The 12289-nt window shown below is 46.7% G+C and overlaps 2 protein-coding genes across 5 annotated transcripts in view; one reads left to right on the top strand and one right to left on the bottom strand.

The window, feature by feature from the left end:
- brf1b (BRF1 general transcription factor IIIB subunit b) overlaps window positions 1-12289 on the top strand; it is a 430911-nt gene that overhangs the window by 193595 nt on the left and 225027 nt on the right. For all 4 annotated transcript variants that reach the window (XM_069915762.1, XM_069915761.1, XM_069915763.1 and 1 more), the window contains exon 5: window positions 483-555. In XM_069915762.1, coding sequence (XP_069771863.1) covers window positions 483-555 — 73 coding nt within the window. The remainder of the gene's footprint in view (window positions 1-482; window positions 556-12289) is intronic.
- Window positions 9605-12253, bottom strand: btbd6b (BTB (POZ) domain containing 6b). Its single transcript, XM_069915765.1, is given in 5 exon segments — window positions 9605-10991; window positions 11736-11854; window positions 12078-12112; window positions 12115-12167; window positions 12240-12253. Coding segments are annotated over 4 exon segments (1230 nt in total). The 5' UTR covers window positions 12158-12167; window positions 12240-12253; the 3' UTR covers window positions 9605-9958.

Raw genomic sequence — 12289 nt, 5'->3', positions numbered from 1 at the left:
GTCTGTAATTCCAGAAAAGTAGGATAAGGTGAAAACACGATGCTGGAGAAACATGGCAGGTCAAACAGTGAACTCTGTACACCAAAGATAAAGATGCATAACCGACGTTTCAGGCTTGAGCCCTTCATCAAGGTGTGAAAAAATGTCGGCAGGAGCCCAAACAAAATGGAAAAGGGGGTGGGGCAAGATGCAGGGAAGGAGCACAGTCCCAAAGGCAAGAGGTAATAGGTGGAGAAGGGAAGGAAGGCAGAGCACAAAACAAAGGGAGGAGAAACCCATTGGGGCAGGTTGGGGATCAGTGCTTTGGCTCCATGGAATTAGTTTAAAGCACCAGCAGTAATCTACACAGATGGAAAGTTGGGCCAAGCTTATCTTTTGCTGTTGCCGACCTTCAACAGTGAAATTGAGGGGATCTTTACAAGAGAATAGAGGTGTTAACATGGTTTGAAAGACTTTTGAATGCTCTTGCATTTTTCTTGCAGGTGAATGTCTACGTGTTGGGAAAGACTTTCCTTCTGCTCGCCAGGGAACTCTGTATAAATGCTCCAGCGATAGGTATGTAATCAATAATTCCTTTCGTACACTGGTTAATTTGCGCACTGTTGATGGCTTTTAAGTAACACGTGTAAGCCTGAACTTTGTACACATAGGTGGGAATGAACTTGTGTATTGCCTCTGAGGTACACAGATAAGAAAGGTCCAATTCTCTTGATGATGTGAGCCAAGATACTATGGGAGGAACTTGGCAGGTCGGGCAGCAGTGATGGAGGAAACTGAACAGTGGGTGTTTTGGGTCAAATCCCAGCTGCAGGGTGTTGACCTGTCCGTTTCCCTCCGTAGATGCTGATTAACATTGATGACTTCCTCTAGGCATTTGTGTAGGGTTTGTCTCTTGTCTCACTCTCTATGCTGTGTTAGTTGTTTTCTGACAGAGGACAGTGGGAGCTGAGTTAAATTAAACACAGGAATGCTGCCTGATGACTTCCTAGGGAATTCCTTCAATTGAATTGTGGCAAGAACCTAACCAGAACTGGCACGGTTAGTGCAACACTGTTACAGCACCAGCGACCGAGGTATGAATCTGGCGCTGTCTGTAAGGAGTTTGTACATTCTCGCCATGTCTGCATGGATTTTCCCCGGGGGATTGGGTTTCCTTCCTCAATCAAACTGTACTGTGCGTGTAGGTTAATGGGGTAAGATTGGGCGGCACGGACTCATGGGCCGAAAGAAAGAAATGCAAACAAACTGATTGTGCAATAGAGAAATATTCAATAATAAATAAGGTGCAAAGTAAGTCTCTGATTGAGTTTGTTGTTGAGGAGGGTAGAAGGAGTTCCGGAACCTGGTAGTGTGTGTCTTGTGGCACCAATACCTCTTTCCTGATGGCAGAGCGTGTGTGCTGGGTGCTGTGGATCCTTGATGATCGCTGCTGCTCTCCGATGGCAGCGTTCCCCGTAGATATTCTCCACGGAAGGAAAGGTTTTGTCTGTGATAATCTGGGCTGTGTCCACTACCTTTTGCAGGCTTTCTGCTCTGAGTTATTGGTGCCCCCACCCCATACCAAGCCACGATGCAGCCGGTCAGTACACTTTCCACAACACATCTGTAGAAACATGACGCTGATTAAAAAGAGAAACACTGAAAGAGCTCGATCAGTCAGCCTCTGTGGGAGGAGAAATCGGTTCAGGGAAGGAACTCTGCATTCTTGCAACATTTCTTGCTTTTTTATTCTTAAATGCGTTGGTTTCTTTCGAGTGAAAATCCAGTAAAACGCCTGGTTTCCGGAATTCAAGCAAACCGGCAAAAAAATCAAGGAAAATAAATTTAAAATATAAGAAAATAATAGATAAAAAAATAACTCAGTTTAAAATTCTAAAAGTGGCTGTTCACTGAAATAACTCATAAATGTTTGGTGAAGGTGGGAGCAGTGGAGGGAGGGCCTTGATCGGGCTTTGCTCGTAGTTGCTGTTTGAATAAAGTTGGGTGAAACAGCAATAGCGTCACCCAGGATGAAGAGCTGGTTGATGCCGCTCGCAGTTGGGGCAACTTAACCCTGCTTAGTAAGAGTCGCCCTGATCAGAGGTTTTATCTGTAAACTGGGGGATGAGGGGGTTAATTATCTATGATTATCTATGTCTTTGGGCTGCTCCTTGGAGGGGGAGGTACCTGCAGATGCAGCGACGGTTAAATGTTTTCAAAGAATGTGAACGAAAATAAAGTAAAATGCTTTAAGTTTTATATAAACATGCAAGTGAAATGTGTTCAGTGTGTAAGTACAGAATAGAATTTTTGTCTTTTAAACTGTTTGTTCTTAATTCAGGAGTATTAGTTAGGCATAGTGAGAGTAAATCTCAAGCAACCGGAAAATACACTTCTCCGGCGTCTACCAATCCTCATTGGTGCAGATACCAGGGGTTTTATTGTACAATGCTATTCAAGGTAGGTTAGGGTTAGGTTGCTGAATAACCTCACTTGAAGAGAAAATTGGTCTTGACATTTGCTTGTGGTCCATACTTCTCATTAGAGCACAAGTTATGGCAACTTCCCTGTTCAAACTGGGCACTTGTGGTTAGGGAAGTGAACTTAGAGGGGGTTAAATCTGGAGCAGGTCTGAGTACCATGTGGCAGAAATTTTGGGGTAGGATTACAACTAATTCTGCTGAGAGGATTGATGTACCACCTCGATTATACCTCTCTCTCTTGTTGCAGTCTTACCAATGCAGCATTTGATCCAGATCAAATTCAGTGCACATTTCCCTGTCCAAAATAAATTTCAAATAGATTTGTTGGCTCACTGTAGGGCAAAAAGCCAGGAACTTTGCTACACGTCAGATGGTCCCAGAATGCATTGGGTTTGAATGTGGTAATCTCACAACCATATATTTCTATGCATTCTCAGTAAGTCACTGAAGAGTTCCAGGGAATGTGCTCATCCAGTCATTATTTCAGATTAATTCATCCTCAACGTTTGCATGCTGCTTCTCATCTGCTCAACATGTGTACAGGTCCCTCTCCCCCTCCCTCTCTCTTTCCACTCTCCTTACCCCCTATCTCACCCACTCTCTCCTGCCTCCTTCCTTCCTCTCCCACTTTCTCTCCCTTTCCTCTCTTCCATCCCTCCCTCTCCCACTCTCCCTACATCACTCTCCTATTCTCTCCATTCCTCTCTCCCCCTACCTCTGTCTCCTCCTCCCCTCCATCTCCCACCCCCTCTCTCACCCACCCCATCCACTACCCCTCTCTCCCCCTCCTCCCTCTCTTTTCCCCTTTCCCAACCCCCCTCTCCTGCACACTCTCTCCCCCATCCCTGTCTCCCCTCTCTTCTATCCCTCCCTCCCTCTCTCCATTCACTCTCCCTGCTCCCTCTCTCAACCACCCCATCCACTATCCCTCCTCTCTCCCCTCCCTCTCCTCTCCCCCCTCCTCCCCTCTCCAAAACCCCCTCTCCTGCTCCATCCTCTCCCCTCCCTCTCTCTCCTCTCCCCCTCTTACCCATACCTCTTTCCCCTCTCCAAAACCCCCTCTCCTGCTCCATTCTCTCTCCTTTTTCCCTCACTCTACTTTCCCTTTCTCTCTCTCCTCTTCTTTGCTATCTCTCCCTCCTACCCTCCCCTGCTATCTCTCCCTCCCCCTCTCACCTATCTCCTCCCTCTCACCCATTCCTCCCCATCCACTCCCACTTTCCATCCCACTCCTCTCTTGCCCTCCCACCCCTCCCCTCCACCTCCTTCCTCTCATCCCCCTCCCTCTCTCCCTAGTTCTTTTCCCACTCCCTCCCTTTCCCCTCTCTCCCTCCCTACTTTCCTCTTGCTCTCCCTCACTCTCACAGCCTTCTTTCAGATGCTGGAATCTAGGGCAGAAAACAAACTGCTAGATGCAGTTCGACCAGCATTGTTATTTTTATCAATCTCTCTCTCTCTCTCGCCCTCTCTCTCTCTGGATTGTTCTGCCAGTCCAGTCCTTACCCCGAGTCTCCTGCTCTATCAGTATTCTCTTTTCTGTGTACCTCTTCGGATATCAATCTCCCTCGATCTTTACATTTCCTTCTTCTCTCTCCAGTCATTCTCTATCTGGTGTAGTTTATCATCCGTGCTTTGTCCATCAGTGCCAATATCTTCCTTGTGGTTCTGTCATCCCACCTACCTTACCAGAATTAGACCCAGGAACATTTTGAGTGTTTGTGGTTTTCACCTGGATGATGGGTGGGAGGGTGGGAGTGTTGAAGAATCTCAATTTCCTGTTGCCCTGTATTGAATGTTGTATGTGCCATCTGCAGTTCAGATCAAAGTGTATATATTCTCGGGTATTGAAGGCACTTGTTCCTTACTTCTCCATCCTCCACATTTTGCTGGTCCCTCAATTGGACTCTGATTCCAGTGGCATTAACCTGGTTTTTGGTCAATACTTTGGGGAGGATCCTGCTTAATACTAGGCTTTGCTGATTCCTTTCTTCTCTCCTGTCTCAGCTCAGCTTGCATCTTATTTGCTGTTCAGCTGAAGTTATATAATGACCCAGATTGGAAATTGTGTACAATTTGGTGAATGTAACACCAGTTCACTCAAGTGTGTGCCATATGTGTTGGGTAGACTTTTTATCCACTAAATGTTGATCACCACACTACTTTTTAAATTTGGACATACAGCACTTTAACACTCCCTTCCAGCCCATGAGCCATGCTGCCCAATTACACCCAATTAACCGATAACCTCCCCCTCCCCCCCCCCCCTCTGTACGTTTCGAATGGTGGGCAGAAACTGGAGTCCCCAAGGAAAACTTACACAGGCACAGGGAGAACGTGGCAACTCCTAAAGACAGCGCGGGATTCGAACCCCAGTCCCGATGGTTGGTGCTGTAACACCATTGCACTATCCGCTACACCACCCTTTTGAGCAGAAACTGCTCCTTACTGTCAAGCACTTTTGTGTTTGCAGACTTTCCTGTTTAAATGTACTGTCTGGTAAGTGTGTAATTGGTGTATGTTATCAATGTTTCAACATGCGAATGATCCACTCATAAAACATTCCAAAATATATCAAATTTACTTTATGTCATGTCCTGTGTAAAGATGTTCACTGTTGAGCTATTTAATGTGTAGAAATAATTCATTGTATTTGCCATTCCCATTTATGTAGTATCCAGCTTCATGAGGTCATCATTCATTCAGGTGTTCAGCGTGGGGGATCATCTCTCCATCCGTCATGATCTCTGACCCTCCGAATTGTGATTGTTGCCTCCCCTGCTCTCCGGTGAAGGTTCCATCTTTGAGCTGATTCCATAGTTGATGTTGCCTCCTTCAGTTGCAGTGTCTGTACTGGACAGGTAACCCTGGCCATTGATCCAGATTTATCTGCCCAGCGTTTTTAGTTTTACAACCATAAATTCCAATTTGTAGAATCTGCTTGTAAAAACCATCTGCAATCCATGGCTTAAATGTGACCCTGATTGGGAGGCTAAATAGGTGCTACACCTTGCCCAAGGTGACCTGTAGGCTATCTGTTGAAAGGAGCGCCTTACACCTCCTTTTGCTGAGTAATTGCGCAGCATCAACACCGCTGAAGACATTGGAAAAATTTCTGACGTTTCTCAAATCGCTTTATCTGTGTTCCTCTTTTCAGGGTTTTAATTTCCTTAAGTCTGCAGATGTGATCAGCCATCCCCTGGATATGTTCTGAGTTCTGTGCTTGTATGTTGCAGCATAAACACACACTGTACTGTCTCTCTTCCCTAATTAGGCTTGATGACCAGTTCAGAGAGAGAAAAAAACCAGAAAGGCTTCTTGTTAACTGTTGGTTTCAAAAACCTCGTCATTTAAAAGTCATCCACATGGAGTACCATTTTTACTAGATAAAATTGGGAAATGATGATCAAAGGACTGTGTGTGTTCTTGTGCATGTCACGGAGTCCTTACATGCAGGTAGAGCAAGTCGTTGGGAAAGAAAATGGTATGTCGGCTTTTATTAAAAGAGGATTTGAATGCAGGAGTAACGATTCCTTACTGCAGTTACAAAACAGCCAAAGTTTGCAAATTTATATTCTCCACGATAGGCAGATCTGCTGCAATGTTTGAAGATTTTACTCTCGATAAAGTGTGAGGTGGTGCATTTTGGCAGGGCCAATGCAAGAGGAAGGAAGGCATAGAATAAATGGCAGGGATCATGGAGCATTGGCTTGCCGTGTGGCCTGGGGACGCGCGGAGTAGCATCGGAAGACGCTCCAACGTGCCCCGTGAGGAGAAGGCAGGTAGGTGGAGTTAGGTCATAAATTAGATCAGCCATGATCGTATTGAATGGTGGAGCAGGCTCGATGGGCCATTTTTGGCCTCCTCCTGTTCCTACTTCCTATGATCATGGGGTACAAGGACAATATTTCCCTGTGAATACAAATGTTTCGGACTCCTAAATTAAAAGGATGCATTCACTGTCAGGTGAATGCAGCAAAAGATTTGCCAAACTGACTGCAGGGATGGCAGGTTTGATGCACTGGGGATGATGGAGAAGACTTAAATGCTATGGGATGCTGGCCTTCATTAATAGGGGATTGAGTTCAGGAGTCGAGAGGTCATGTCACAACTCTACAAGTCTCTGGTGGACCAGACTTAAAGTGTGTTCAATTCTGGTCACTTCATTATAGGAAGGATGTGGAAGCTGAGGAGAGGATGCAGAGGAGATTGACCAGGATTGGAAAATAAGTCTTGAGGCAAGGTTAGCAGAGCTGGGACTTTTCTCTTTGGAGCGTAGAAGAAGAGAGGTCTACAAGGTTTTGAGACGCGTCCATGGGTGGACAGCCAGCACCTGTTTCCCAGGGCAGGATAAGCAAACACCAGAGGACATGTGAACAAAGTGAGAGGGAAGTTTAGGGGGAGACGTCAGGGGTAAGTTTTTTTACACAGAGTTGTAGATGCCTGGAATGCCTTGCAGAGATGGTGGTGGAGACTGGAACATTAGGGGCATTTAAGAAACTCTTAGACAGGCACATGGATGAAAGAAAAATAGAGAGTTACAGGGTAGGGTTTTTTTTTAGCACTTTTAAGGAATATATGGGTTGGCACAACATGGAGGGCTGAAGGGCCTGTACTGTGCTGTAGTGTTATATGTACTTTTCCTCATCTCTGGAAGGTAGAGCAATTCACATACTCTTGATGTGGCCTCCCTCGTATTTATAGTTACAGTTGGACTTCTCGATGTTTATCCTCAAACCTCCATGAAATAGAAAAACCAGTATTCTATTGGTCTTCCCACCTCAATGCTAGTTTTCTGTGTTTCACAAATGAGGACCTCCTTTGTGCCTCTGCTTTTGCAGTCTTTTCTATTTGCCCAATTATCTTGTTTTATCATCTTCCTTCCAAAGGAACCAAATTCACATTTTCCCACGATAGACAATCCTATAATGAAGTCCAAGGATTTTACTCTAGCAAGTGGCATGGTAAGCACAATGCTTTAACAGCGCCAGTGACCCGGTTTATATCCCGTACTGTATGTAAGGAGCTTGTACGTTCTCTCTTTGTGTGCGTGAGTTTCGGCCGGGGTGGTCTGGATTCCTCCCACTTTCCAAAAAAACATACGTGGGTTGTAGGTGAATCGGGTGGCATGGGCTCGTGGGCCGGAAGAACCTGTTACCGTGCTGAATGTCTAAAAATGTAAAATAAAAAAAGTGAGGTGGTGCATTTTGGCAGGACCAATGCAAGAGGAAGGTAGAGTGTAAATGGCAGGGTTTTGAAACATTGACTTAGAGGGTGATCTTGGGATACAAATCCATACTCTCTGAAGTGGCAACACATGTGCAAAGGGTGGTAAAGACAGGCTTCCCTTCATTAGTTGGAGCATTGAGAATAAAAGTTAGGAAGCCATGTTGCAGTTGGCTATGTTACATTTGGAATATTGGATACAGTTGTCTGGTCACCAAACTATAGGAAAGATGTGGAGCTATGGAGAGGGTGCTGTCAATGGTGAAGAAGGCAAATGTTGGCATTCATATCGAGAGGAATAGGATACAAAAGCAGGGATGTGATGTTGAGGCTTTACGAGGCACTGGTGAAGCCGCTCTAGGGAGTATAGCGTACAATTTTTGGCTCTTTAAGAAGATGCGCTGACATTGGAGAGGTTTCGGAGATTTACGAAAATGATTCTGGAATGATAACAGTTCTTGGACTGTACTCTTTGAAGTTCAGAATGTTTTGAATGTTCTGGACAGAGTAGATGTGTCAGAGTTGTTGGTTTCCCATGGTCAGGGAGTCAAGGACAAGAGGGCACAACTTCAGGATTGAAGGCCGTCCCATTTAAAACAGAGATACGGAGGAATTTCTTCAGCCAGAGACTGGTGAACCTCTGTGGGTGGCTGCAGAAGCCAGATCATTGGGTATATTTAAGGAGAAGATTGGGGAGTGGAAAAATGGATCAGATCATGATGGAATGACAGAGAAAACTCAATGTGCCGAATGGTCTACTTCTGCACCAATACCTTATTAGTAATAGAAAGATTGGACAATCTTGGATTATTTCCATTAGTGCGTGTGACCAGGTAGAAGTATGTAAGATTCTGAGAAATTTAAGAGGGTAGGTCTTCAGAATTTTTTTTACCCCCAGGTGGAACTGTCAAATATTCAAGAGCAGAGATTAAGTTGAAAGGGGGAGAGTTTAAAGGTTCTTTTTTTTGAATGTGCATCATGATTGGGTCCTGGGATGTTCTACCAGGGGAGGTAGTGAGTGCAAAGATGTCAACATTTCAGAGGCAATTAGACAGGCACAAGAACGGGCAGGAAATAGAGGGACTTGGGACCCATGTGCAAGCAGGTGGGATTCATTCCAATTTGCCACTCAGTTTGGTGAGAGTATTGGATGAGTTGGGCTGAAGGTCCTTTTTCTGTACCGTTTTACTCTTACACACAGAGGTTGACATAGTGATGGAGCACACCAAAAAACACATAGATCCATAATTCTCCACTGTCGAGTAGGGGGAAGCTGGAGAAAAGGCATTGGGAAGCAATTTGGCTTTCTCAGGGCTACCCATTCTTCTCTTTCCGCACACCTAGAGTGGTGAACAGGTGGAGCTCAACTTCACTGTGCAGTAAACTGGCTGAGAAGCTGCAGCCAGTGGGATAGGACAGGAATTTGGTGGTGGATGGCAAAGTAAAATTGAGTGCATCCATGGAACCTTGGCTGCTAGGAGCGCCTGATCTAAATTTTCCCCTTGGAGGCTGATAGATGGTTATACCACAATGCAAGGCATTGAAAGGGTGGACAGTTCAAACCTTTTTCCATGGGTAAAAAAAAATGACCTACACTGTGATTAAGGGGGTAGAGGTTAGAGGAAACGTGCAGGGCAAGATTTTTTTTAAAGCATATTGGTAGTGGAAGTAGGTATGACGGTCAGATTTAAGAGCTTCTGGATTGCATGCAAAGTTCTGGCATTTATCGGGCATCATGTTTGACACAGACAAAAGACCTGTTTCGTACTGTCCTCAATTAGAAAATAAATGATAGAAATAATGTGAATATACAAGAGAACAGGAAAAGCTTGTGGGTTAATGAGAAATAATTGATTTGCCATATTTAGCACCCAGTTGCTTGGACATTTAGCAGCAAAAAGAACCTGCAGTCTCTAACGTATAATCATGTAAAAATCTTTATACTGTACAAGTTCATCAATTGCAAGCACACAGAAGTGTTGAAATGTCATTCATCGGTCATTAAACCATTGTCCGGTACAAACCCCCGGCATAAAACGAGTCCACGGCTGAACAGGGCCCATTGCTGCTTCAGAATATTTAATAAGAACTCTCGCCATGATCAATAAATAAAATTAATTTACAACCAAACATTCCTTCAGTTTAAGATAGTTTGAGTCAACTGTTGAACCAGTCTGCAGTTTAATACATCAGAAGCAGTAAGTCAGATTCCCGCTACATTCCTCTTTAGTTAAAGCAGCAGTCGAATGCAGTTTGGTTTGTGTTTCCACGGGTCAGGCATAGATAATGAGCTCGGGGATCTGCCCCCCTTGCACCCCTGTCCCGTTGGTGCTGTCAGAGGAACACTGGAACTGAAACGTCACTTTGCCACACTGCACCTCTGTCATTCCTTCCTGCCCAAAGTAGCTCAGTTCGTTGCCATCCAGGATGGCGCTGACCGTGTAAAAGGTGTCCTGCTCCACCTGCACTGGGTGCTCGAACCAGACCGGGAAGGTGATGCTAGAGCCGTCCGAGACAAACTTAGTGAAGTTCTGAGCCAGGACCACCCCTTGCCGCTTCAGCTCAATTTTGACACTGTACTCAGCCTTGCCGCAGCTCGAGCCATACAGCCCAAGGCCGGCGACGAAGACTCGCTTGTCCACTGCGAACTGGATGCTGTCGCAGCGGCCCCTGTACCTCCACTGGTTGCTGCGGTAGGCAGAGGACTGGAAACGGTGGCAGCGCTGGGGGGCCAGCCCTTTCCTCTGGGTGGTGGAAAACTCCAGCTGAGGCTTGTTTACCGCTGTGTACCACAGGAATAGGTCATGTGTCTGCTCCAGAGTGAGTAGGTCGCACTGCGCAGCCCCATTGGCGAACTCCTCCAGGGACATGGTGGGGATCCGCACGATGTAGAGGGCCTTGCCCAGCACACTCCTCTTGTTGTGGGCACTGGGCTGCAGGCCCTGCCTCTTGCACTCCGCTTCTGCCCAGCTCACGATCGCCTCGAACACCACCACCTCTTTAGTGTTCAGCGTCTCCCGCGACAGGATGATCTCCAGGGTCTGCAGGTCAATCTCGCAGAAGCCCTCTGACTTCAGGGCCAGCTCCGCCTGTGCATCGATCACCTCCCAGCAACGCTGGGTCAACTCTGGCTCCTCGAATAGCCTGCTCTGGGACAGCAGGATGCAGGCATTCTTGGCTTCCAGGCTGGTCTCCAGGAAGGTGACGCAGGCTTTGGCCAGGTAAGGTACGATGTACTTCTTGGCAGCATACAGAGTAGCCAGAACCGTATCTGCCTCCAAGTCAATCTCGTCACTGTACAAATACCTGCAGACAGGTAGGGCAACAAGTCTTGCATTGATAAACCACAAAACAGTTTGGGGGCAAGAATCACACTGGGGCATAGCACCCTGTTGTCACAGCACCAGTGATCCGGACCAGCGTTTGAATCCCGCACGGTCTGCAAGGAGTTTGTACGTTCTCCTCGAGTCTGCAATGAGTTTTCCCTGGGGACTCTGGTTTTCTCCCACCCTTCAAAATGTACTGGGGGTTGGAATGGGGCGGCTCGGGCTTGTGGGCCAAAAGGGCCCATTTCCAAGCTGTAGGTCGACATTGAAAATACAAGAGCTGGAGCTACTCAGTGGGTCAGGCAGCACCTGTGGGGAGAGGTGACCCAAGTCTCAGGTCAGGACCCTTTTCTTCCCTCCTTGAAGGCGCCCACAAAACTTGAGGGACTCAACTCCCAAGAAGGGTCCCTGCCTCATCCTGTTGGTTTGGGGCACTGCCTCCATTTGGCTCAGACCTTGAAGGGCTCAAGCCCGAAACGTGGGTTCTGTATCTTTTATCTTGGCTACATAAAGGACACTGTTTGACCTGCTGAGTTCCTCCAGCATCGTGTTTACTCAAGTTCTCTCACTGACCAAAATTAGAACCCACCCGCTCAGAACCCCCACAAAAGTTCAATTCACTACTTGGAGTGAAATTAATCTGCCAGATGATCAGTGGTTGAAAAGAAATTCACGATTCCGCCCACCCCCTCCCCCAGAGCCACTCGTACACAAATCTCCTTACTTGAGGAGAATCAGGAAAGCTGCCGGCTCCACATCTGGAATGTGAATATCGGATTTGTTCTCGGCCAGTTCTCCATAGAACATCGCGTAGAAAACGGAACTGCCGACTGCCAAAATGTACTGAAGGGAACAGCACAAGATCAGATTGAGGGCCCCCTTCCCCGAGCAGGACTGAACGGGCACAAACACATCGGTCTCATTTAACCCCCGCCCATGACAAGGGAACAAAGTTGCCAGGAGCTGGGCTCCAGGAGGCGGTCACACACACACACACACACACAAAACCCGGCGTCTTCTGCAATCGCCCACTGCTGAGGAGCCCGTGTTTCCACCCCTTCCTTACCTTGTGGGCTGGAACTCTCTGAGCCGATCCGGAGACCCCACCATGAAATGCACGTCTGCCATCAGTTCGTTATTGTACATGATCGCATTCCTGAGATGAGCAAAGTGCAAAACTTTTTAAATAAGGAACTTTCGCGTGTGATCGCGGGAGGAAGGTGCTCACCTTTCCCGCAGAGAGGAGTGGGGGGGGGGAGGTGCTCACCTTTCCGCAGA

This window comes from Narcine bancroftii, chromosome 2, assembly GCF_036971445.1.
Source record: "Narcine bancroftii isolate sNarBan1 chromosome 2, sNarBan1.hap1, whole genome shotgun sequence".
Classification (NCBI taxonomy): Eukaryota; Metazoa; Chordata; class Chondrichthyes; order Torpediniformes; family Narcinidae; genus Narcine; species Narcine bancroftii.
Note: the sequence above shows the minus strand (reverse complement) of the source record. Positions and strands in the feature narration are given on the sequence as shown.